This window comes from Phocoena sinus, chromosome 14 (assembly GCF_008692025.1).
Source record: "Phocoena sinus isolate mPhoSin1 chromosome 14, mPhoSin1.pri, whole genome shotgun sequence".
Lineage (NCBI taxonomy): Eukaryota > Metazoa > Chordata > Mammalia > Artiodactyla > Phocoenidae > Phocoena > Phocoena sinus.
The window spans coordinates 50,410,386-50,433,494 of NC_045776.1; the positions used below are offsets into that span (position 1 = coordinate 50,410,386).

A 23,109-nucleotide genomic window follows, 5' to 3' on the forward strand; every position below is an offset into this window, starting at 1 on the left:
GGATTAGGGAATGGGCAGCATCACAGACCTGCCTAGCAGCTTGAATCTTTACTCTCCCCCAAGGGCTCCCCTCAAGGGAAATTGGGGGATAGCCCTGCGCTGGGCTAGGCTAGGTGCACAGCTCCCAAACCCCCTTACCTGCCCTCAAGTAAGGGCCAGTCTTCCTAGAAGCCCTTTCCCAGAGAGTGCTGAAAATTATTGTTTTTCCCTTAAGAAACAGCACCTCAAAATGTAATTTAACTTGAAAAAAATATATAGTAAAGTGAATGAGTGCAGGTCAAAGCAAAGACATGGTAGCAGGTATCTGGTGGCTTTCATCAGGGAAACGGGGCTCCCTGGGCCTTGGATCTAGAGGAAGGAAGCCTCCCTGTCATTCATGTCCATTCCACCAGAGCAGGGTTCACAGAACACGGCCACAGCCTGAGTGGCCCTCCCAGCATCCACCACAAACTCACTACCAGCCCTAGTGACCTATCACTAGTAATATTTCAGATCCCTCCCTGGAAATGTTGTGAGGATTAAACGTGATGATTTCTACAAGAGCTTCATACAGTGTCAAGTGACACGTTCAAATACAAATATTCACATTCATACATATGTACACACATTCATATACACATTTCAAGTGTGTGATTATTATTAAAACCTTTAACTACAAAGGATGTATATTTTGTTACTGTTTGCCTCCTGTATTCTGAAAACCACAGCCCTTATTAAGGGTCCTGAATTCTTGGTTTTAAATAGATTCTTTTAAAGACGTGCAGAGGGACTTCCCTGGTGGCACAGCGGTTAGGAATCTGCCTGCCAATGCAGGGGACACGGGTTCGAGCCCTGGTCCGGGAAGACCCCACATGCCGTGGAGCAACTAAGCCCGTGCACCACAACTACTGAGCCTGCGTGCCACAACTACTGAAGCCCACACGCCTAGGGCCTGTGTTCCGCAACAAGAGAAGCCACCGCAATGAGAAGCCCGCGCACCACAATGAAGAGTAGCCCCCGCTCGCTGCAGCTAGAGAAAGCCCGTGCTCAGCAACAAAGACCCAACACAGCCAAAAATAAGTAGTATAAATAAAAAAATAAAAAAAGAGACATGCAGAACCCTGCCTGAGGGCACTTTGTAGATGCTCCCTGTGGACCTCAGGAAGGGTTTGAATAGGGAAAATCACCCACTAATCCCCCTCCCTACTCCAAGCCTCCGAACCCAGATTCAGCCTTCTTGGGGTCCAAGAAGATTCAGCCTCACTCAGCCTTCCTGGGCAGCTCTCTGGAAGCAGACCAGCACCTCAGACTGCCTCTGTTCTACCTCCAGAATGACTGTTAGAGTCTGCAGGCCACCCAAGGTCCCCAATTGTCTCTCTCACACACAGCAGAAGGTTCTAGAACTATGTAGTCACTGGGGAGAGGAGAATCCTTGAAGGCATAAATGTGTGCTATCATTGGTTGCTGGACCGTTATTCAGGAGCATCCTCACATCCTTACCCAGCTTCCCCCCAAAATGCAGAGCTTCCTGGGTCCCCCAGTCTGAGGGCAGTGGGCTAAGAGCTAGACTGTGAGGATACCTTCCTAAGACCCTAAGCTGCTCCCTGCCTCCACACCTGCAGAAAGAGGTGCTGTAACCCTCAGGTTTGGGCACAAAATCTCCCAGCCTTCTGCTGAAACCGGAAGTTGGCAAAAGGGGCACAGGTGGCTTTCGGTACCAGTAATTACTTAATGGCACGGCAGCCCGCACACATCAACTGAGACAGGCTGGAAACTGGGGCAGGTGGTGACGGCTGCCGCATTTGCTGCAGCTGAACTGAGGTCTTTCTGGACATCTAACAGAGACATCCTAGGTCCTTATTTCTGGGATACCAGGTAACCACCAGGCAAAGTGGAAAACCCCAGTCTAAAGCCTCTCATTGCAAATGCTCAGTCCTTGGAGTTCAAGGTGGATACAGGAAACTAACCTGTGATGTGCAAGAGAAAGGCAAGACTTTTAAACAGATAACAGAGGCGCTTTCTTTCCATACCAGCATCCAATTCTAACTGCATATGCTACTGATATAGCCCTTCGATCAGCAAGTTGTTTGTTGTCTTGTGATTTTTTAAGCATTCAGCCTCCACCACCCCCCACCTAAGAAACGCTTTAAGAGAATTGTGGCATTAACAACAATTGCCAAGGAAACTGGAAGACTAAGCACTCAGGTTATGGCAGGTTAAGCAAAGAAGGAATTAATTTCAAAGCCATCTGCATTGACGTGTAAAAATACCCATTTAAAACCATACATTTTAAGTGATGTAAAATTAAATTAGGATAGAATTAAACTGAAAACTAATTTAATGAAAGATTAGCTCTTTCTTCTTAGCACTGATTATAGGATACACTTAATTATGCAAAAGGTTTTTAATAGATTCCTTGGAGCCGTTTGTTCTAGGTGCTGAGTTTAAAAGCAAGTTGGGCTAATAGCCTTCCGCCCCCCCAGTTCCCAAAACACTTCAGCAGCATTACTGGTACATTCATTTCACAGAATCGGGGAGCTGGAAAGGACAGAGATCAGCTGATCTGCCCCTCCCATTTTACAGGTGGGAAAACCGAGGCCCCAGAGTAGGTAAATGAATTTCCAAAGCCACATAACCAGTTGGTAGAAGAATCAGGCCAAGAATTCAAGTCCCCTGACTCCCAAACTAATGCCCCTTCTGCTATTTTTATTTCTTAGGAACAAGTAAGTTTCTAAGTAAATATCAGAATTCTTTATTGAAGTATAGTTGATTTACAGCTTTGTGTTAATTTCTGGTGTACAGTAAAGTGATTCAGTTACATATATATACATAAATATATATATATATATATCCTTTTCCATTATGGTTTATTACAGAATATTGAATACAGTTCCTTGTGCTATACAATAGGACCTTGTTGTTTATTTTATAATAGTAGTTTGTATCTGCTAATCCCAAACTCCTAATTTATCCTTCCCCCGCCCCCTTTCCCTTTGGTAACCATAAATTTGTTTTGTATGTCTGTGAGTTTGCTTCTGCAGTAAATATCAGAAATTTTTCAATTAAAAAAAAAGTCCATTAGGGAAAATAAGGACTTCTTAAACTGCCAACTCCCTTGGTTTCAGACTTACTTTTTAAACTTTACATTTACACAAGATTTGTTGAAAATTAAGTATAGCATTCTGTAAGTAAGGGTTGGATGAAGTTACAGTTAAGGCAGATAAGCCATTTTTACTCTGCCCATTTGTGCTACCACAGGACTGAGGGGTAGAGGACCAGCCTGGGCAGATTCTGAAAGGAGGGTACAGGGGTGATGGGGCCCATGACCAGGAACACAGCGCCCAGCTCCTTCTCTGGCCCCCCTTTACTACCTGGAATCCCCGAGGTGACATTTTAGAGCCTGTGACCTTTTTTTAACCTGGTTTCCTTGGTCACAGCTACCATATTGCTCGAACGACCACGGCCCCTCGCATCCTCTCCAAACTCCAGGGCCTTTGCAGTTCTGTTCATTGATTGGCATCAACTGTACTCAAATGCCAAAGCCACTCAGTGCCACCTGAGAACATTTCTCCCTGACGCTCGCTGATTACTTTGGGCCACTTAACAAAGACTGACAGAAGAACACTTGTACCCAGGCCACGTGGATCACACAGCCACACACCATCAGCCTTAGATGGTCCCAGAGGGTATGTGTGTTTTCAAAAAGACTTCAAAAGTGGAAATCGGACTGTCTGGCCCTGACTTTCTCTTTGGAATGATGTCGGTGATGAGATTCACAGTCACTGATGCTTCCAATCAGATCCCAGGCCTAGCCTGTCTATGCTCCACCCTTTATCCAGGTGGTCTGTGGACAAGACCCGTGACCTGGGGGTGAAACTCCAGTCAGGGAAGGAGCCCGCTCCAGGGGGGAGACGCCTCCCTCCACCTCAGCATCCTCCCAGGCTCAAAGGGAGGAGCCGGGGACTCCCAATCCCTGGCCAGCAGCCAAAGCATGCATGAAGGGTGCAGATGGGGGTTCCCGTAGAAGCTGGTGCGAGGGCATGAGAGCACACACCCCCCCTCGGCTCTGCCCCTGCCAGGCATTCCCTGTAAAGCCACAGCGTCCCACAAGGTCCCGTCTTGCCTCAGCTCCTCCTGCACAGCCAGCTCAGCTGGGGCTGCGGTGAGGGCTGCAGGGGACGCAGTGTGTGTCTCCTGAACTCCAGGAGGGCCAGGTGGACCGAGGCGAAGATTAGAGGAAGGAGAGCTGCCAGTCAGAGGCCCGGCACAGCTCAGCAACTGCTGTCACCGAGAAAAAGATGCTTCGAAAGCACTTTTCTAATCCGGAGGGAGAAATGGAATGCTTTCAGCCCCAAGGGAGCACTCACAGCTGACCTACCTGAGCTTCCCAGCACCTGGCTTTGGAGGAACATCGTGGCACCTGCTAATGAACTCGAGGACTGTGATTCCTGTGTCCCCGCGCCTGAGAAAGCCGGGGCAAGGGACGCGCTCTTCTTCATTAAGCAGCAATTTTCAAGAGGAACAGGTTACCGCACCTGAACTCACGTGCAAACTGGGCTATTCTGATACGTAATTGGGATTTCATAGTGTTCTAGTTCTAATGTTCCAAAGGGCTGGGGTTTCCAAACAGAGTCTGGAGATCTGATTGTCATTTTTAGAATTTAATTCTGTAGATCAAAAACTAAAAAAAAAAATTCAAACTTTGGCCGCCACCTAGTATCGCAGGCCATACACACACACATAAGTGCAACCCGAAAACTCACCTCCGTAGAGGGGCGTTCTCCTCAATATCTTCCAGGGTCTCCAAGGACGATCTCTGGGAGATGAGGCGACGTCTGCAGAGAGAGGGAAAAAAAATCTAGGAGTTAAAACTGCATTGTGAAATGGATCAGGCATTTCTATAAAGCTAAAACTGTTCTAAAAAATTAAGTCCACTAAGAAAAAAATCAGGCAAAAGGTGTTTTAAGAGGCTGCCATACTCCCAGCCTGTACCCTGAATGCCAAGCCCATCTTGCCTTGCCGAATCCTGAGCTTTCTCCCTGGTTGTAGGGCTGCTCTGGTGATTAGGGAAGTGATGGATACTTTTTATGTTGCCTAAAACCAACAAAAGATAAGGTGCCTCTGACAGTGTATAACTTTGGTACTGTGTGCCCTTTTTCTAAAGCATTAGATAGTACTGTTAAGTATTCAGATATCAGTGGTCTGAACCAGCTTTAGCTGATAAATATTAAACATTAAAACTGTACTAAATAAAATCTCAAAATCATTAGGAGGCAAGAAAAAACTTATGGTCTCTGGGCCATAATTTCGAAAGCAACCAGAAACAAGGCAGACATTATTCCCCTGGGAGAATTTCTCTGAGACCAGTGAGAATTTATATCAGGGCGTGATTAGGCAAAACACAAACTCTTTCCATCTGCTAAAGAACTGCAAACCACCTGCCCAAACCTCCTCAATCTAGTTTCTTTCGTCAGACTGAAATAAGAATGGGTCCTAGTTAATTGAGAATATCTGGTACAGGGACCAGGCGGGATGGTGGTTGGTAATTTTATAGCAAATCCGTGTGAACAAGGGCCATCACTTCATAGTAAATGATTTGGCGGAAGGGTGGTGTGGACAGAAAAATATCTGATTGGGTCTTTACCTTGGAAAAAAATGGGACTAAAATTAGAAGACTATGTCTATTTTGTGTTCATTTGATAACATTTAGGTTAAGAACATGCAATTATAACCATGTTCTAATTTGTTCTAAAGAATAAAAAAATGAAACAAATGTTTTTTGCTTTGTTCTGTGTGTACTTTTTCTGACCAACCACACTGATACCTTTTCGCTTCGTGTTTTATTTTTAATAAGACAATCAGAAGGGTCATTTTTGCAAACCATTCGAGGGCTTCATCAATTTTCTCAGAGCCTGTCTTCACGTTTTGACAGTCAAATCCTTTCTAAAACACTCAGCACACACCTCCCTGCTTCTCTCTCCAGTGAGCCTCGTTTGTCCACATGTGAGACCCAGGAGCTCTCCAACATCACCTTCACTGTCTTCATGACACACTGACCTTCTGCAAGATCTGCAGTTTACTCTGTAATTAACTCATGTTAAACTTCCATTTCTGTAATATGGTATTGTTAGCGTTCCAGCAGTCAGTCAGACCAGGGAGACACTGGTCTTACCTGATGGGGTGGGGAACTGATTTTATAGGTGGGGATTTGAGAGGTGGCCAATTCATGAATAAGTAGGACTCGCCTGGGCAGCCCCCTAAGTCCAGGGACTCAGCACGCCAGGACCCCTGTGACAACACCTGGCGGCTGTGGCTTTGAAGGAAGTGTCCAGGCCATCGTGAGGCACAGCCCCCTAGGTGCCAGGTCTGGCTGGGACGGAGTCCCAGGCTGGGCCGGGGACAAACCCCCAGTTAGTCACACTCCCACCCAGTGTAGCTCTCAGATATAGGTGTCCCCATGCTCCCCATCCAAGGGACGGTATGATGCTACATGTGTGCTGGGTCAGACAGACTCAGATTTCCGTTCTGGAGTCTGGAGGCTCTGGGACCTTAGAAAACTCCTTAATCCTTGAGCCTCAGTTTCCTCACCTATGACACGGGAAGTAAGAGTAAGTAAGAAACAAAGAGAGGGCTTCCCTGGTGGCGCAGTGGTTGAGAGTCCGCCTGCCGATGCAGGGGACACGGGTTCGTGCCCCGGTCTGGGAAGATCGCACATGCCGCGGAGAGGCTGGGCCCGTGAGCCATGGCCGCTGAGCCTGCGCGTCCGGAGCCTGTGCTCCGCAACGGGAGAGGCCACAACAGTGAGAGGCCCGCGTACCGCAAAAAAAAAAAAAAAAAAAGAAACAAAGAGACATGAAGTCCTTGGCGCAGGACAGTTAATGACCAGGAGCTCCTGGGATTTTGATTGTTACTCCAGTTTCCTCCACTGGGGCTGCAGCCTGACCTGATGCCCTCCCCGCTCAAACGACTGGGGTCAGCCTGGCTGTCCCAGCTCTGGCCGCTCCTCCAACCCCTGCCAGTGGCGAGGTCACTCCCAAATGCCTTGTGCCCGAGCCAACCTGTGACACGTGCTCCTTCCACCCCTACACCCCCTTCGAAGCAGAACTAACTTGGTGTCACCTTCGCTGAGGCACTGGCCACCTATAAAATTAGAGCCCCAGGCCTCCGTGCACCGTTCTTACTTAATACCAATGTCTCCTCTGCAGCTGTGATTAAAATATTTACTCTGTTTATCTGTGGATAATGTTCTGAGTTCCCTTTTTCATTTTTTTTTCTTTTTTTGGCTGCACCATGCAGCAAGTGGGATCTTAACTCCCCGACCAGGGATCAAACCCTCAGCCCCTGCAGTGGAAGCGCGGAGTCATAACCACTGGACTGTCAGGGAAGTCCCTCTTCTGAGTTTTAAAATCAAAAGTGAAATATTAATTTAAGTATGCACCCCTAAATTGTCATTAGACATAACATAGTCACAGGCAGAAATAAATGTATGGGTTTCAGATCCTGAAAATCCCAACAAATCCTGTCAAACTTTGAGCCTTCCTCTGCAGGCGAATGCAGAGGCACCTGTCACCTCTGCATTTTCAGGTGACAGGTAAACAGACATTTAACATTTGGCTCAATCTGCAACCGAGGTGACTGCAGCAACTGTGCAGCTTCAAGCTCTCCCTTCCTTCAATTATCGTATCAGAGGTCCCCCGGGAAGCTCTGTGGTTGGCTCCTTGGGCAGTGAAGATACAACCAAGGCCGCAACAAAGGCCAGGCAGGCACATCCTGTTCTGCCCACCCACCCGGCCAAGCCTGGCCTGCTGGGACCACAAAGGTGATCCCGGCTTAACTCTTGTCCTCAAGGAGCTCATATTCAAGGGGGAATCCATGGGACCACCAGCAGGGAATTCCCTTAACAACCCCTCAAGCTCCTCTGGCATTTGAGGCTGTCTCCCTTTCCCACCCCAAGAAGAGCACGGCCAGCCCTCCAGCTGAAAATGTGTCCAAATGAACCCACGGAGGACACATGAGGCCCTGCCAGGCGCCCTGGGGCCCACAGGCTCCCGTCCAACATTCAAACCAGGGGGTTCACCCTAGAAAACTAGGTCAATTCATAAAAGCACACAATCTGACAATTCCCCCATCTAAAACCCACATCCGGCAATTCCTATGCTGGAAAAGACAGATGCTATTTGGAAAATAATCAAATTAGAATACATCTTTCTATATATTTATAAGGATTTATTTTCTAAAAGCCAGTACATTTGATATTCTCTTCATGAGTTGAACAGATATAGATTCTCTCCCTCTCACACACACAGAGGCACTTAAGGTCTGGATTCCTTAGAGGGAAAAAAATTCAAAACCCAAATGCCCACCTGTTCCTTTAAATTTAGCAGATGTGTGCTTCCCTTCTTCATGAACAGAACTAAGCAACATATTCTTTGAGATGCACATATAGAGCTTGGAAAGAACTACCACGGATCATTGTAAAGAAACTGTCATATGGTACCAGAAAAACGAAGATGCGATGCCTGCCCTTCCTGCCACGAGGGCCTGCCCTGTGGTGGTAGCTTATCTCTGCCCCTGCCACCCTGCTAAATCCTTCCAAGCTGTGTAGTAACCTTTCCCCTTACCTTCTATCTTCAGAAAGCCCACAGTGGAAGGGAAGGCTAAGGGCGGGTGGCCCACCTTCACCAGGCACTTTTCACCCCGTTATCTGTCTCATAAACCAAGTCCATTACTGTGCAGACTCCTTACCATTGGGCACAGTTAACAAGCAGAGGTCTTTGAATAGTTTAATGACTGATAAGGAATACTTAGCCTTGGGCCAAAACAGCATGCCCCCTCATTAACCAAGAAGACATTCAGTAAGAGCCCAAGTGTTATACGTCGAAATCACTAAATGAAAGATTGAGTCCTCAGAATTCAGGGTTCCCCATCTTGTCTGACAATTATAATTTGGGTCCTTCCATACTGGCCACCAACACTTCTGAGGCCGATGTGGTTCACATTCAACACTCATATGTAAGTCAGCCTCCCTAGAGCCCCCAGACTCAGTTTAGAATACTACCCTTTGAATGTTGGACTCTGCCTAGGCAAGGAAATTCTAATCCATGACAAGGCTGCCTATCTGGATATACCTACTTGGACCAAATGAATCCACTTATCATTAGGGCTAATGGTTGATTGTGGCGTAAGTCACCGAGCGGTCCTGGGACCCAGGGCTGGTCACAGTGGGAATTATAGCAGCAGAGCCTCACCAGAGTGGACTCTGGGCTCACTAATGTCCCTGCTGACCAGTGAGGCTGGGGCAGGGCCATCCTAGCTCCAGCTGGGCCCAGGGTTTAGGACGGTGATTTAGGACCAAGCTGGGATAAAGAAGGTGACCCCCAGCCTCAGCATTGGTGTCAAACAAGTAGGTCGAGTTGGATCAATGCTCTCCACCCAGGGAACATTAATAATCTCTGGGGGAAAAACACAAGCTTTGGGAGCAAGAAAGGACCCTGACCATCTGGGCCAACCATTCCTACCCTCACAAAAAGGCAATTTAGCTGTGTGGTTCCCCCCATGGATGGAGTCCCCTTCCTGGCTGTCAGGCCGCTGGAGGGCAGGGTTACCTCTTCACAGACGTGAGGGAATGAGGGCCTCACGGATCCCTCAGTTACACGGGGGATGGGCCAGCTGAGGTCATAATTACTTCAGATCTGTTCTAACAGTTATTATGACCAAAAAAACCCCAAACAAAACCTCCAATCATAAAAATAACTTATAGCCGCGAGACACCCACAGACTTGTAATTTTTTTTTTTTTTTTTTTTTTTTTTTTTTGGTGTACGCAGGCCTCTCACTGTTGTGGCCTCTCCCATCGCGGAGCACAGGCTCCGGATGCACAGGCTCAGTGGCCATGGCTCACGGGCCCAGCCGCTCCGCGGCATGTGGAATCTTCCCAGACCGGGACACGAACCCGCGTCCCCTGCATCGTCAGGCGGACTCCCAGCCACTGCGCCACCAGGGAAGTCCCCGGACTTGTAATTTATTTGCTGTGTTACTTGGGTCCTGCTCCCACTGACCACGTCACCTCCCTCCCCCAGACAATACTGACCACTCCAGCCAGTGAGCTGCTCAGGCTCTCCTCACCTGCATAGCCCCAGGGATGGAAGATGCTCAGTAAACAGCAGGGACTCAATCAGGGCCGGTTGAATAAACTAATGAAGTCCACCATCTGCCGGTGGCTGTTTGGGATTTTCCCAGAGAGCACCAGACCTTCCACTCAATGCTTTTCTATACACAATTATTACTGGCTCTTCTCTATTCAATACACAAGGTCCCAATCTGATCACCAGGAGCCCAGAAATCATCCTCAGAAAGCTTCCCATTGTCTCACTACAGCGAGAAGAAGAGGGAGGCAGAAGACCCTCATCCTGCAGGGCTGGGGTGATTGGGTGGGCAGAAGGGCCAGGGCCCCCAGCACAGCTCAGCAGTTCACAGGCAGAAGGCATGATCCGTTTAAAATGGATTTCTTCTGTTTGAGTTTATTAAACATTCATCTTTCCAAATGGATTTTCCCCCCCTGCTTTTGTGACTATAAGAGTACTATGTTCCACTGTTTAAAAAAAAAATTCAAATTAGGAAACGTGTAAAGTAGAAACTGAGGAAATGACCTGCAAACCCCAGGGCCCAAAGAGCACCTTCTAAGAGTTTAGTGTATGTCCTTTTTGACTTGTTCCTATTTCCACATCAACTTATAAATGTGTGTGTGTGTGTGTGTGTGTGTGTGTGTGTGTGTGATTGAAACTATGAAAAAGACAAGAAGAATTTGCTTTTTTAAAACCAAAGGCAACAAGGAAGAGCAACCCCCCATGGGGTGAAGCTGGAACCTGGCTCCACTGTTGGTGACATGTGCAGTGTCTGAGCAAGATATAAGGATGGGATCTCAGAGAGACAGCTGCCAAGAGAGAATCCGGCGTCCTTCCCAGGCTGGGAAGCAGCCCCCGGGGCTGGGTACCCTGTTCTCTGGCTCCGGACCAGCAAGTGAGGAGCAGTGAGCACAGAGGGGCTGTGCTTGATTGCTTGCAACACCAGCTAGGAAGAAGGGGATCGAGGACCACCGGTAGGATTAGGGCTCCAAGCGCACCGCCGAGGCTTGGTCTGATGCCCGCAGGTCCAGCAGCCTTCCCCACGCTGAGGTGCAGATGCGGGAATGGTGGCCTGAGATCTTTCTGGGGGCTGGAGGACTATCTCACTACCTCAGGTAAAAGAGGTACTGCAGGCAAGGAATCAGGGCTGGACAGCAAGCAGTCCCACTTCAACCTAGAGACCACGGGAGTCTTCATCCCTCAGCCTCCTTTTCTGACTCAGAGTCACAAAGCTTCCAAGGTCCCAATCAGGGCCCAGCAATAAAAGGTGTGAGGATCACTAACCTAGAAAGCAGAGCTGGCCTTTTGAGCAGTTAGGAAATCCCTTTGCAAATGTCATAAGATCCCATCCCCTGGTTCGTATATCTCACGTACGAGGGGAAGCTCACTACTTCAAGAAGCCCTAAAGAGAAGAACCACTATGTATCTAAGAATCGTACTTTCACTGATACAGCTTTTGTGAAAAGTCTCGTTTTCAAATACCAGGCTTCAAAGTCAAATGCTAACATCCCCACTGTTCTTTCCTTCATTTCTCTAACGCAGCTTCAAGTTGTTGAGGTCACAGCACCAGGAGCTTGATCTCCAGATTCAGCAACTAAGTTGTGATAACTCTGGTCATGATTTGGCAAATTTTAAAGCCAGGATTCCAGATGCTCCTGTAGCAGAAGTCAAATCAGACTGTGCTCCTTGAAGAAGCAAACTGTTTTGCACCAATACATATGTGTTCACAGATGAGAAGGAAAAGTCAGCTGTCCCCTCTCAACAGAAGCTACAGTCTGAAAGCAAAAACGGCCTTGGCTTCAGCCTGAAGGTGTGTTTGTTAGGTGCATGCTCGGTTCTGCTTTCCACGATCTAAAGCTTCATCCAGCAGCAAAGGTGCTGAAACTGAGTGAGGCCCTACCTTGCTCACCTGGCAACGGCTGGTTGATAGACTGTGGAAGAAATCCCAGAGGAGAGCTGTGGAATCTGACATAGCAGTGGCGCACTGGCTGGGCCAGGCCACCAGGCTGGGGTGACTGCAGAGCACCATGCCTGGACCAGTCAGGTCCTGCAATGCCACTGAGCAAAGAGCACACGGCTGATTTGCTTGTGCAGGAAGAAAACCCTCTCCCTGTGGCAGCATGTGTGTCTAAAGGCAGATCCATACGCAGAATACGGATGGACACAATTCACACACCCCCAGCGGTCACGGAATTTTCCTTGTAAAGGAAGGAAAATAGATCATCTTTAAGAAAAGAAGGGCTGCGTGGATCAAGAAACAGACAAAATGCTAGGAAACTGATTTTGAATCTGGCTATATTTTAGAGTCTCTAGCTGATAATCTGGCACAGAATCGCCAAGAATTGCCAATCAGCTTGTTCAAATAAGATCTGTTTCTACATTAAAAAATATCCAGCCATTTATTTCCTATTTTTGCAAACATTTATTTATTAATGATATATCAAGTAACAAGCAGCAAGCTGGATGCTGAAATACAACAGTGAAAAACGTAAACACTATCCCTCCCTCATGGAGTTTAAATTTATGGTCAGGAAGACAGACACTGAACAAGTAACATAATTCTAGTTGTGAAAGAGATTAACACAAGGGAGGAAGAAAACAAACTACCTATGATACTGTGGGGCTACTAGCAAGATACATTTCAGTTATTTGTAAACATACTGAGCTCTTGTTTCCGCATGTGTGTCAAGAACTTTCCTGGTGGCACAGTGGTTAAGAATCTGCCTGCCAATGCAGGGGACACGGGTTCGACCCCTGGTCCGGGAAGATCCCACATGCCACGTGGCAACTAAACCGATGAGCCACAACTACTGAGCCTGCGCTCTACAGCCCGCAAGCTACAACTACTGGGCCCGTGTGCCACAACTACTGAAGCTCGCGCAGCTAGAGCCTGTGGTCCGCAACGAGAGAAGCCACCGCAATGAGAAGCCCGCGCACCACAACGAAGAGTAGCCCCCGCTCGCCACAACTAGAGAAAGGGAATGTGCGTCAACAAAGACCCAATGCAGCCAAAAATAAATAAATAAATAAATTTGAAAAAGAAAGAAAGCAACTCTGAATGTTTACAAAGAATACAGAGACACTCAGCTTGCCTGAGTCTACATTTGTTTCGAGGTTCTCATCAGACTCACCAAATCCTGGAAAACCAAGGTGTGAGGTCATCTTAGCATTTAGGGCTGTGCAGAGACGGACTTGTTGGCAGGATTTAATGACTGGCCAGGTTTTCACTCCTCGGATGCCCCACTCCACCCTGCCCACTGTGCCCTGCTGATCTTACAAAACACCCTTTCCATCATGTCATCACCTAATTTGAAGATCCACAATGATTCCCTCTGGGAACAAGTTCAAACTCCTCTGACAAAGGGACTAGATGGGGAGATCAGAAGACAGGGCAGACACAGCACACATGGCCATCCCGAAGGCACCTCCCAGCCTCCTGGGGCATCCCAGGAAATAGAGGGGCCACGCCAGAGCCACGGGTTGACACTGCCACATTCTAATTCCCCCTCAGCCTCATCCTGGAGGGAAGGGCCTGGTCCTGCAGCTGGAGGGAGCAAGTTGGGCCAAATGTGCAGAAGAAGAGAAACAAGGAGCAGGTGTATTGGTTGAAAAAAAAAATCAGGACCCAGAAAGGTTTTGGGTTTGTGTGGCCGATGAGATCAAACGACATTACCTTTGCAATAAAACATGCTGCATAGCCATGGGGGTGACAAGTGGGGCCCAGACCAGGGCAGGGTGAGGGTGGAAAGGAGACATGAGCAATGGAAAACCACTCAAAATTAAAGAATCGCCTTCATCCTGGAAACCAAAGAGCACTGTGGATTGAACAGAACCAATCCACGGAGTTTGGGGCCAACTCACGTATGTTCTGGGTGGGCCCCAGAATCAAAGGAATCAAATCCAGGTGTTTCTGTGAAAAGAGTGCCCTGAGCCAGGTGAAGGAGGGCGGCTGGGAACCCAGCACCTGGACCCGGAGTTTAAGGCCAGGACAGACCAGGTGTGGAGTGTGGGGGGGAAGGGGAGGGCACGAGTGAGCTTGAAGGAGAGTCAAGATTTAACTGGGAGAGGACCTCCTGGAGAGGAAGCAGCCGGACTAGCCCGGGAGGTTCAGGGTGGACTCAGGAGGGACCTGAGGAGGGACATACATACTTCACGGGAGCTGAACAGGATGGAACACCAGGCTTTGCAAGACATAGAGGAATTCCCTGAAGCAAAGTCTGGGAAGGAGCCCAGTAGGAGCCGGGAGCCAGACAGGCCCCTATCAGATGGCTGAGGTCAGTTCCAGGAGGAGGTGGCGAGACCCCAAAGGCCAAATGAACACGCAGATGGGTGGGCTGGGGCCTGGCACCACAGTGAGATGGAACAAACACGCGCACCCATAAGCATTTACACAGTGTTCCCTTCTGAATGGGAACAACGGAGGTGCAGGAACACCCGCCAGGGCACATGTGGGGAAGCAAGGTGCAGGCACAGTTGGCTGGAGACACTTCCTTAGACGGAGGCTGATTGCAACGGGTGCTGAGCCTTCCAAAGACCCACAAGCACCTGAGTCGTGTCAGATGGACCCTCGGCCTCCACTCATCTCCAGCCTCTTCAGGAAGAGTGGGTCATCCTGGACCCTCTTCTCTGTACTCAGGATGGGGCCTTCTCTTAAACAGTCCACCCTGACAATAGCCCAAGCATTGGTGACCTCACCTTTCCTTCCCAGTCATTAGGAGGACTTAACTGTTGCTTTGCAAGAATGCCTTTACATGCTGAAGACCTTTTAAGTTGTTAGACGGCAGAATGGGTGCCCTCTGTGTCCATATTCGGTGCTATGGGGTCTGCAGCACAAAGGCTAGAGATGGACGAGAAGAAGCCAAGCCCCGCCCCGGGAGGTGACCTCCTCTCCCCAGCTCCCCGGCCTTGAAGGGCTGAGATGTCAATGGGAGCTAATTTAATCAGAACGGCAGAGTCAGGTGGGGCTGGTTACTTCCCCGTTGGCATTTCACTGAAACTTTCAGAGGCTGCCTTGCAGCATAATCGCTCCCCTGAGTTTCTCCCTTGGTTTCCAGCTTGACCTTTCCCTGTTCTGAAGGGCCGTCTGTAGAAATGGATTCTGACAGCTCGGAAACAGCATGCAATTATTTATAGCAAATTCGGGATGGATGGGGTTTCGTCAATCTTTATTTTCTGCTTTTTCCGATTAACCACGGCCCACGCTCTGTCGCACCTTATGGAAACGAAGACTAATCGTCCCTTGTCTTTCCAGCTTCAAGCATCGGCCTCCCTTTTCCTAACGAGGGGCCCAAATGATCTCACTCCTCTCTGGAAGCCTTTTTAAAATGCCTTGCTTCTCCTTGGCTGCCGAGGTTTATTCCCTTTATTGAAAGCTGACGGGGGTTGGGCACAGCTGAATCGCTGGCCTCACAAGGGGCTTATAGGGTAAGGAATGCCCCAGGGGTGACCAAATCTTAGTTCAAAAGAAAACTCAGAATCTGCTTCACCTGCTCTTCATCCAAATGCCACCATCTTCCTAAGGCACAGTGCGGTGCCACCTGCTCTGCGAAGCTACCTCTGACATTTTCTGAATTCCTACCTCATTTGGTATCTTTACTGTATTACGTGGAAATTTTGATATCTAGATATTTGTAGAATGATTGATTTTATTCTTATTACACCCTGTATCTCCAACCTGACTGCAAATACCTTGAAGAGATAACTATGTCTTCCCTTCTCTGAAACCCCCTCAGTGACTGGCACATTACCTGGTCATAGTAGGTGCTCAATAAATCCTTAAGTACAGCATGAACAACTGTCTGTAGCTACAGCCGGCACACAAAGGGCAAGGATGGATCTTAACTCCAGATTAACACTGCTCTGAGGGACTATTCTGAGACCCCTCACCAAACCAGCAGAGGCCCAAACCATATCAGGAATGAGGTCCAAATGAAAGCTGGGAGGGATCTCTGAGATCACCAGATCACCTGTGGTCAAACTTCTTCTGCACAGCAGAATGTTTTTTTTTTCAAACTAAATCTTATATCAAGTCTCCACATATGAAACAGATTAGAATAATTATAAATTTAATAAGTAACTTTTTTATATTCAAATGTATAACTCAATCACTATTAGAACAGTGAAGCTATTTTGCTGTACAAGCAAATCTGAAGTTATGGTGACATTTCTAGTCTGAGGTCAATCTCAGCATCTAGCTTATCTCTTTTGGTCTTGGTTGTACAGTATGGAGATAATCCCAATTGATACAGATAGGTAGGTGCCTACGGTAACCATTTTTAAACGTCTCAGGACCCACTTCAATTAAATAGATGTGGCAGGTGAAGCTTAGCTGCACAGAATCAACTTACTGTGGCAACATGTTAATTAATGCAAAGTTAATGTATTGACAGTCACCAGCATGATAGCTATGAGCACTACTGAGTTTGTACTTTTCCAGTTTTAAAAACACTTTATATATGTATATAAGTGTGTAACATACACATATATAAATTATACCTCAAAATGTTAAACACAGAATTACCCCATATGACTGGCAACTCCATTCCTAGACATAATCCAAGAGACATGAAGGTTATGCTCACACAAAAAGTCGTACATGAATGTTCACAGCATTATTTACAATAGCCAAGATGTGAAAACAACCTAAATTTCATCGACTGACGAATGGATAATAAAATGCAATATTCTTCAGCCATAAAGAGGAATGAAGTACTGATACATGCTATAAAACGGATGACCCTTGAAAACATTATGCAAAGTGAAAGAAGAGAGTCACAAAAGACCACATGGTGTATGATTCCAATTATATGAACTCCATAGAGGCAGAAAGTAGATTAGGGGTTGCCTAGGGTTGGGTGGGGGGAGCGGGAAGAATGGGGAGTGATTGCTAATGGCCACAGGGTTTCTTTTAGGGTGATGAAAATGCTCTAAAATTAGAGAGTAGTGATGGTTGCACAACTTCGTGAACATGCTAAAAACTGCCGAATAGTACACTTTAAATGAAGACTGTATGAATTATCTCAATCAAGCTGTTACAGTGATATCGAAAATCTATATATGTGGGAAACTACATTCTGAGAAAAAAATAGAGTCAAAATGAATCAACTGTTTGTGGAATTCCTTAAAGCCCTCGCTGAGTTCCTTAGTGCTCTATTGAGATAATACGATTATGAAAACTATGGATCTGGTTCCTTTCCTTTGACCAGACCTATGGACACCGAGAGCTTAGCTGACCTGCCCAGGCCAGGGCCAGATGGTCAGAAAGCAAGGACAGGGCCCAGATGATCTCACTGCAGAGCTGGCTCCTTTCCTTTCCAATGTGGCTTAAGCTGGCCCTTTCAGGGGGTGTTTCCAGCACTCGGTAACAGGAACCAGGTGAGCACAGGAGGCGGTGATAGGGGCACACTCACCACTTTCACCAGGGCCTCGTTTTCTCCCCCATCTCCCATGGGCACCTCCAGCTCAGCATCACCAACACTGCTGACAGACAACACGTCCGTCCCCTTTCTCCCTGCATCCTTGCAGGGCAAAAAAGGACCTCCTTACTGCACACATCAAGGTGGCATATTTGTTTGGAGTCTGAGACTTCGGCTTCCTTAACTTCCCATTTCCCTCACCTCTGGTGCAAGACACACTTGCAAACGAATCCCTTTTTATTAAAGGCTCATCCTGTTTTCTAGAGAGGAGAGAGCCTGGGAGCAACTTTAGGCCTCCAAGAGGCAAGAAGCAAGACAATACACCCTCTGAGGTGCTTCTGTCAGCGTCTGGGTAGGTAGTTTAATTTTTTAACAGCTCGTTTGGAGCCCTTTGAAAATATATTATTAGCACATTGGCCTCACCATATACCTAATTTAGCAACCATGGTTCTAATTACCAGGCTGTTCAGGAAGGGTTTCCAAAGTGAGTTTGCAGCCTGAGGGCTGTGCGGAAAACCACATGAATATTTACTTAGATGTTCTGTGGATTCAACTTATTGGATACTCTCGCGAAAGTCTAACCCAGAAGTCTGAGTAGCCCTTTATGCCAGGGCTTTGGTGTGATACCACGGGGTTATTATGGAAAATAACATATTCTTTTTTAATAGAAAAATATTTTATTGAGGTATAGTTGATTTACAGTATTATATTAGTTTCAGGTGTACAACACAGAGCTTCAATATCTTTATAGATTATGCTCCATTTAAAGTTATTGTAAAATATTGGCTATATTCCCTGTGCTGTACACTATATCCTGGTAACTTACTTATTTTATACATGATAGTTTGTCTCTTAATTCCCTACCCCTATCGTGCCCCTCTGTCTTCCCCTCTTTCCCATCAGTAACCACTAGTTTGTGCTCTGTACCTGGGAGTTTGTTTCTGTTTTGTTATATTCATTTGTTTGTTTTAGTTTTAGGTTCCACATATAAGCGATATCATACGGTATTTGTCTTTCTCTGTCTGACTTGCTTCACTCAGCACAATACCCCCCAGGTCCATCCACGCTGTTGCAAACGGCAAAATTTCATTGTCTTTTATGGCTGAGTTGTGTTCCATTGTACATATACACTCACAAATAATATATTCTTAAAAACTTCCAAGGTGGGTGATATACCATTTCCAACCAACGTTTCCACAAAGCAACAGACTAAAATCAATGCAATCAGCTGCCATTTTATTTTCCTAAGGATGGTCAGTGGTGTCATTCTTTAGGGCAGGATCCTTAAACTGGGGTCTCTGGACCTCTTAGGGGTTCTGTGCACCTTTAAAATCAGATGTAAAGTATGTGTGTGTGTGTCTGTGTGTCCATTTTCTCTCTTTTCTAAAAGAGAATCTATGAGATCCCAAGAGAAGATTAGAAACCCCTGTTATCAGGCAAAGAATGATGCTACCAGAGGTAGCAGGGGTGACAGGGCAGAGTCCTAGATCCAGTTCTGTCTCTATTACGTGACTTTAAGCAAGATGTCACTGTCACCATTATCAGTGTCATCAGCACAGATACAAATATTCACAGTCCTAGGTATTGGGGATGCAGAAAAGAGTAAAGAAATGTAAAACTCGGTTCCTGTTCTGAGTGTCATGACCTAGTATGCAGACAGGGCAAACACAGCTCTGAAACTTGTAGACTTTGGTCAAATACTCACAGGCCAGAGCTTGGAATGCAGGTGAGCTCTGAGCTGTGCCCCACTTGGCAGGGAGGCAAGGCTGAAGGGATCGTGGGGAACCAGAGCTCCACTGAGGGTGCGTGTAGAAGGTGAGTCTCTGTGGAGCCTTTGGCTCTGCTCAATGAGGGTCAAGCCCAGGTGGCTAGGGTTTCACTGGGTGGCAGGAATCTTGGAAAAAGCTGAGGGATGACAGTCAAAGCAACACCAAAGCAGAGATGAGGGCCTTCTCTGAAAATTGGGTAGATTCCTAAAGATTGCAGGAGAAATAATAACACTTTGATATATCGAAAGGAAACTAGAGAAAAGTGAAACAGAAGGACTTTATAAACCTTTACCAAGAGATGGGGGCATGAATCAAGATATGCAGGTCAGAGGAGAAGCCTGCACATATACTCTGGGAAGGTCCAACACATGTGAAACTGCCCCTCTACCACCTGGAACAAAGCTCGCCTGAACTACCAACTGTTGTGCATTCGAACGTCCATCCACCATTTACTAACTACCCACGACAAGGTGCTGGGGGATCAAGAATGCATAGAGCTCAGTCCCTGCCTTCAAGGACAACCTGATGGGGAGACACCTTCAGAGAGATGATTAAAAAGGAGAGTGCACGGATGGATGTGTTGTGGGAGCAACGAGGAGACTCGGGAAAGGCTCCCAGGGTGCCAGTGCTGGGACGGACCTTGGCGACCACTCATCCAGGTGAGGAGACCACGTACGGCCCGGCTGCACAGGTCACGTGTTAGCAAAGCCCCAGTTATGTACCATACCACCTGGCTCATCTCCAAAGGCAAGAGCAACCTCTGCCCTTCTTTGCCACCAAAACGTATCAAGGTTAAGAAGGCGGTCTTCACTGTTTCTCTAAAACGCAGAGCAGCCCCTCAAACTGATCCCTGCTCAGCCTGGGAGATTTTGTTCCCGGATTTCAACACGTGTCCTTTGAAACTGAAGCTCGTCAAGCGTCAGAACAGGCAAGGCGCACCCTGAGGCTGGACTGGGCCTATTACATTGGCGCCAAGATTTAATGCCTCGTAATCATCAAGAGCCCACTTTCCCAGGTTCATAAAAACCCAGCAGTCAGGCTTCTGCAGTTAGACTAATAAAAAGCACAATGGGCATAAAGGGACCCAAGGCCCGTCCACATGCCACCCGAGAAGACTTGGTTATGTGGTCCTGGAACCCAGAAACACCCCTACTGCCCACCCTGCCAGAGGCCATAGAGAAGGCGTGGAAGAAGGCTGATGTCCATCCTGTACGCCTGAGACAGCGCCTCCAACAGCACCCAGGCTCTCGGGAAGGACATCAGACCAGACTGAAAGGCGGCAGGCCCTAGTCACCTGTTTCTCCATCATTCTGCGAACATTACATCCCAAGCACTCTAACAGCTTTATAGATATCTTTTTTTTTTTAACATCTTTATTGGAGTATAATTGCTTTACAATGGTGTGTTAGTTTCTGCTGTATAACAAAGTGAATCAGCTACACATTATACATATATCCCTATCTTTCCTCCCTCTTGTGCCTGCCTCCCACCCTCCCTCCCTATCCCACCCCTCTAGTGGGACACAAAACGCCAAGCTGATCTCCCTGTGCTAAGCGGCTGCTTCCCACTAGCTATCTATTTTACGTTTGGTAGTGTATATATGTCCATGCCACTCTCTCACTTTGTCTCAGCTTACCCTTCCCCCTCCCTGTGTCCTCAAGTCCATTCACTACGTTTTTTTTTTTTTTTTCATTCACTACGTTTTACAGACATCTTTGTGTTTAATTCTCACAACGCCCCTGCAAGGTGAGTACTATTCTGACTCCCATTTCACAGCTGGAGAAACTGAGGTTCCAACATGGTATGTAACTTGCCCAAGGCCCCAGAGCCGGGAGGTGGTAGATAAGGAACAGGGCAACTTCCATACTGAACACTCTGAGGTGGCACTTTGCAAAGGAGAATCATTCTTGGATCTCTTCCAGAACTAGCAGCTCACAACATTATAGAGGAAGGAGTGGGCTGTCTTCCACAGGAGAGCTGGGAGGGATGGAGGGCTGCTCAGGGATCCCTCCTTCCCACGGGGCTGGCTGTCCTATCAGGGCCACCGTCAAGCCCAGGCAGGAGCCACCTGCCCCGCAGCTGCCTGTGACTTCACGGTGGCTGGCTCTAATTAGGGGAAACCAACAGGTTTCAAAGGAGTCTCTGGAGAGCCTCTGCAGGTCACAGGCCGCTTTAAACCCCCTCATGTACTTATCTGAGCAACAGGACATCTGCCCCCATGGTCCTTTCAAATTCTGATGAGTTCTCCAGACGTTTGTTTCAAAAGAAGTGAAGCTCTAACAGTTTCTGCTAGGTTTGAAAGAAAGCTCTTTTACTTCAAAGTGAAAGCTATTTTGCCAAAGAAATAAGGCAACTAGGTTGGAACGGTGGGTTCAAAAAAAAAAATTAACTTTGGAACCTTGGACTGGGTGTAGGGGAAGCTTCACTCTTGGAACTCTAAGGCCCCATTCACATTAGAAATAACTGAGTTTTTCTCACAGACTAGGCTTTTTTTTTTTTTGGCCATGCCACACAATGCATGTGGGGATCTTAGTTCCCTGACCAGGGATTGAACCAGTGTCCCCTGCAGTGGAAGCGCTCAGTCCTAACCACTGGACCGCCAGGGAAGTCCCCTCACAGACTAGGCTTAATGTGTTTAATCATTAGATCAGGTCTTCAGGTGGCTGGAGCCTCGTGGAGATCCCGTATCGTGGGCGCCTGTTGTGGGAGCCCTCTGGTACAGGTGAGAGCCTCATCACAGGGGGCGTGGAGAGGCCGGGGGCTGGGGGGCTCTTCTTCCAGGCTCAACTGTCGGCCCTATCTTGGACACAGCTTTGCTCTGTGCCAATTTCCCCCCCACCACTAAAAAATTTTTTTATTGTGGTAATATATATATAACAAAATTTACCATTTGAACTATTTTTTAGTGTACAATTTAGTGGTGTTAAATACATTCACACTTGTTGTACAACCATTACTACCCTCCAACTTAAACTCTGTACTCATTAAACACTCAGTCTCTTTCCCCCCTCCCCCCCCCCCCCCCCGGAAACCACCATTCTCCATTCTGTCTCTGTGGATTTGCCTCTGCCAGGTACTTCATCTAAGTGGAATCATACAGTATTTGTCCTTTTTCACTGAGCATAATAATTCATCCATTGCATGTGCCAGAATTTCCTTCCTTTGAATAGGAGTACAGACCACATTTTGTTGAGTTTCATCCATTGACGGACACTTGGGTTGCTTCCAAATTTTGGCTATTGTGAATAATGCTGCTATGAACATGGGTGGGCAAATATCTGTTCCAGTTCTGTGCCTGGATTTTTTGGGTGTGTTTTTTTGAACTCTGAAAGGGCAAACTGGCATCAGTCCCATCAGATGCTCCAGGGGTTGCCCCTGGGTGGCCCGGAGGCGGCTCAGGTGTGAAAAGAAGGGAGGCGGTCCTGGGAGCTGCCCACACAGAGGTGTCACCCAGAAGGCTGCCAGCCTAGCTCCAGTGTTTATGGGAGCCGGCCTGTTGTTTTTAAGCATGGGAATGAACGGAAGGGCACAAGCCCCTGCGTGCCTGTCTCCTTCCCCACCTCAAACACACCCTTCCCTCCATGGAGGCAAAGCTGCCCACTGAGCTCCCCAGGGCACACGTGGGCAGCTGGAGCCCTGGTGTGGAGCAGCCCCTTCCCCCCTTCCGTCTCTCTTGCCCCCTCTGCAGACGGAGACCCCTCCTTGCTCCCGTGGCATCCTGGACATGGCTCTGTCATTGCAGCTCTGCATCGTCCTGGTGGATTTTCCTGTCCGGCTCTCCTAGGTGACTCAGGGCTCCCTAAGTCCAGGACTGACTCATATT

The 23,109-nt window shown here is 47.6% G+C and overlaps 1 protein-coding gene across 2 annotated transcripts in view; it reads right to left on the bottom strand.

Annotated features, from left to right (window-relative positions):
• Positions 1 to 23,109, bottom strand: part of CABLES1 (Cdk5 and Abl enzyme substrate 1) — a 107,248-nt gene that overhangs the window by 60,276 nt on the left and 23,863 nt on the right. For both annotated transcript variants that reach the window (XM_032603442.1, XM_032603441.1), the window contains exon 2: positions 4,743 to 4,814. In XM_032603442.1, coding sequence (XP_032459333.1) covers positions 4,743 to 4,814 — 72 coding nt within the window. The remainder of the gene's footprint in view (positions 1 to 4,742; positions 4,815 to 23,109) is intronic.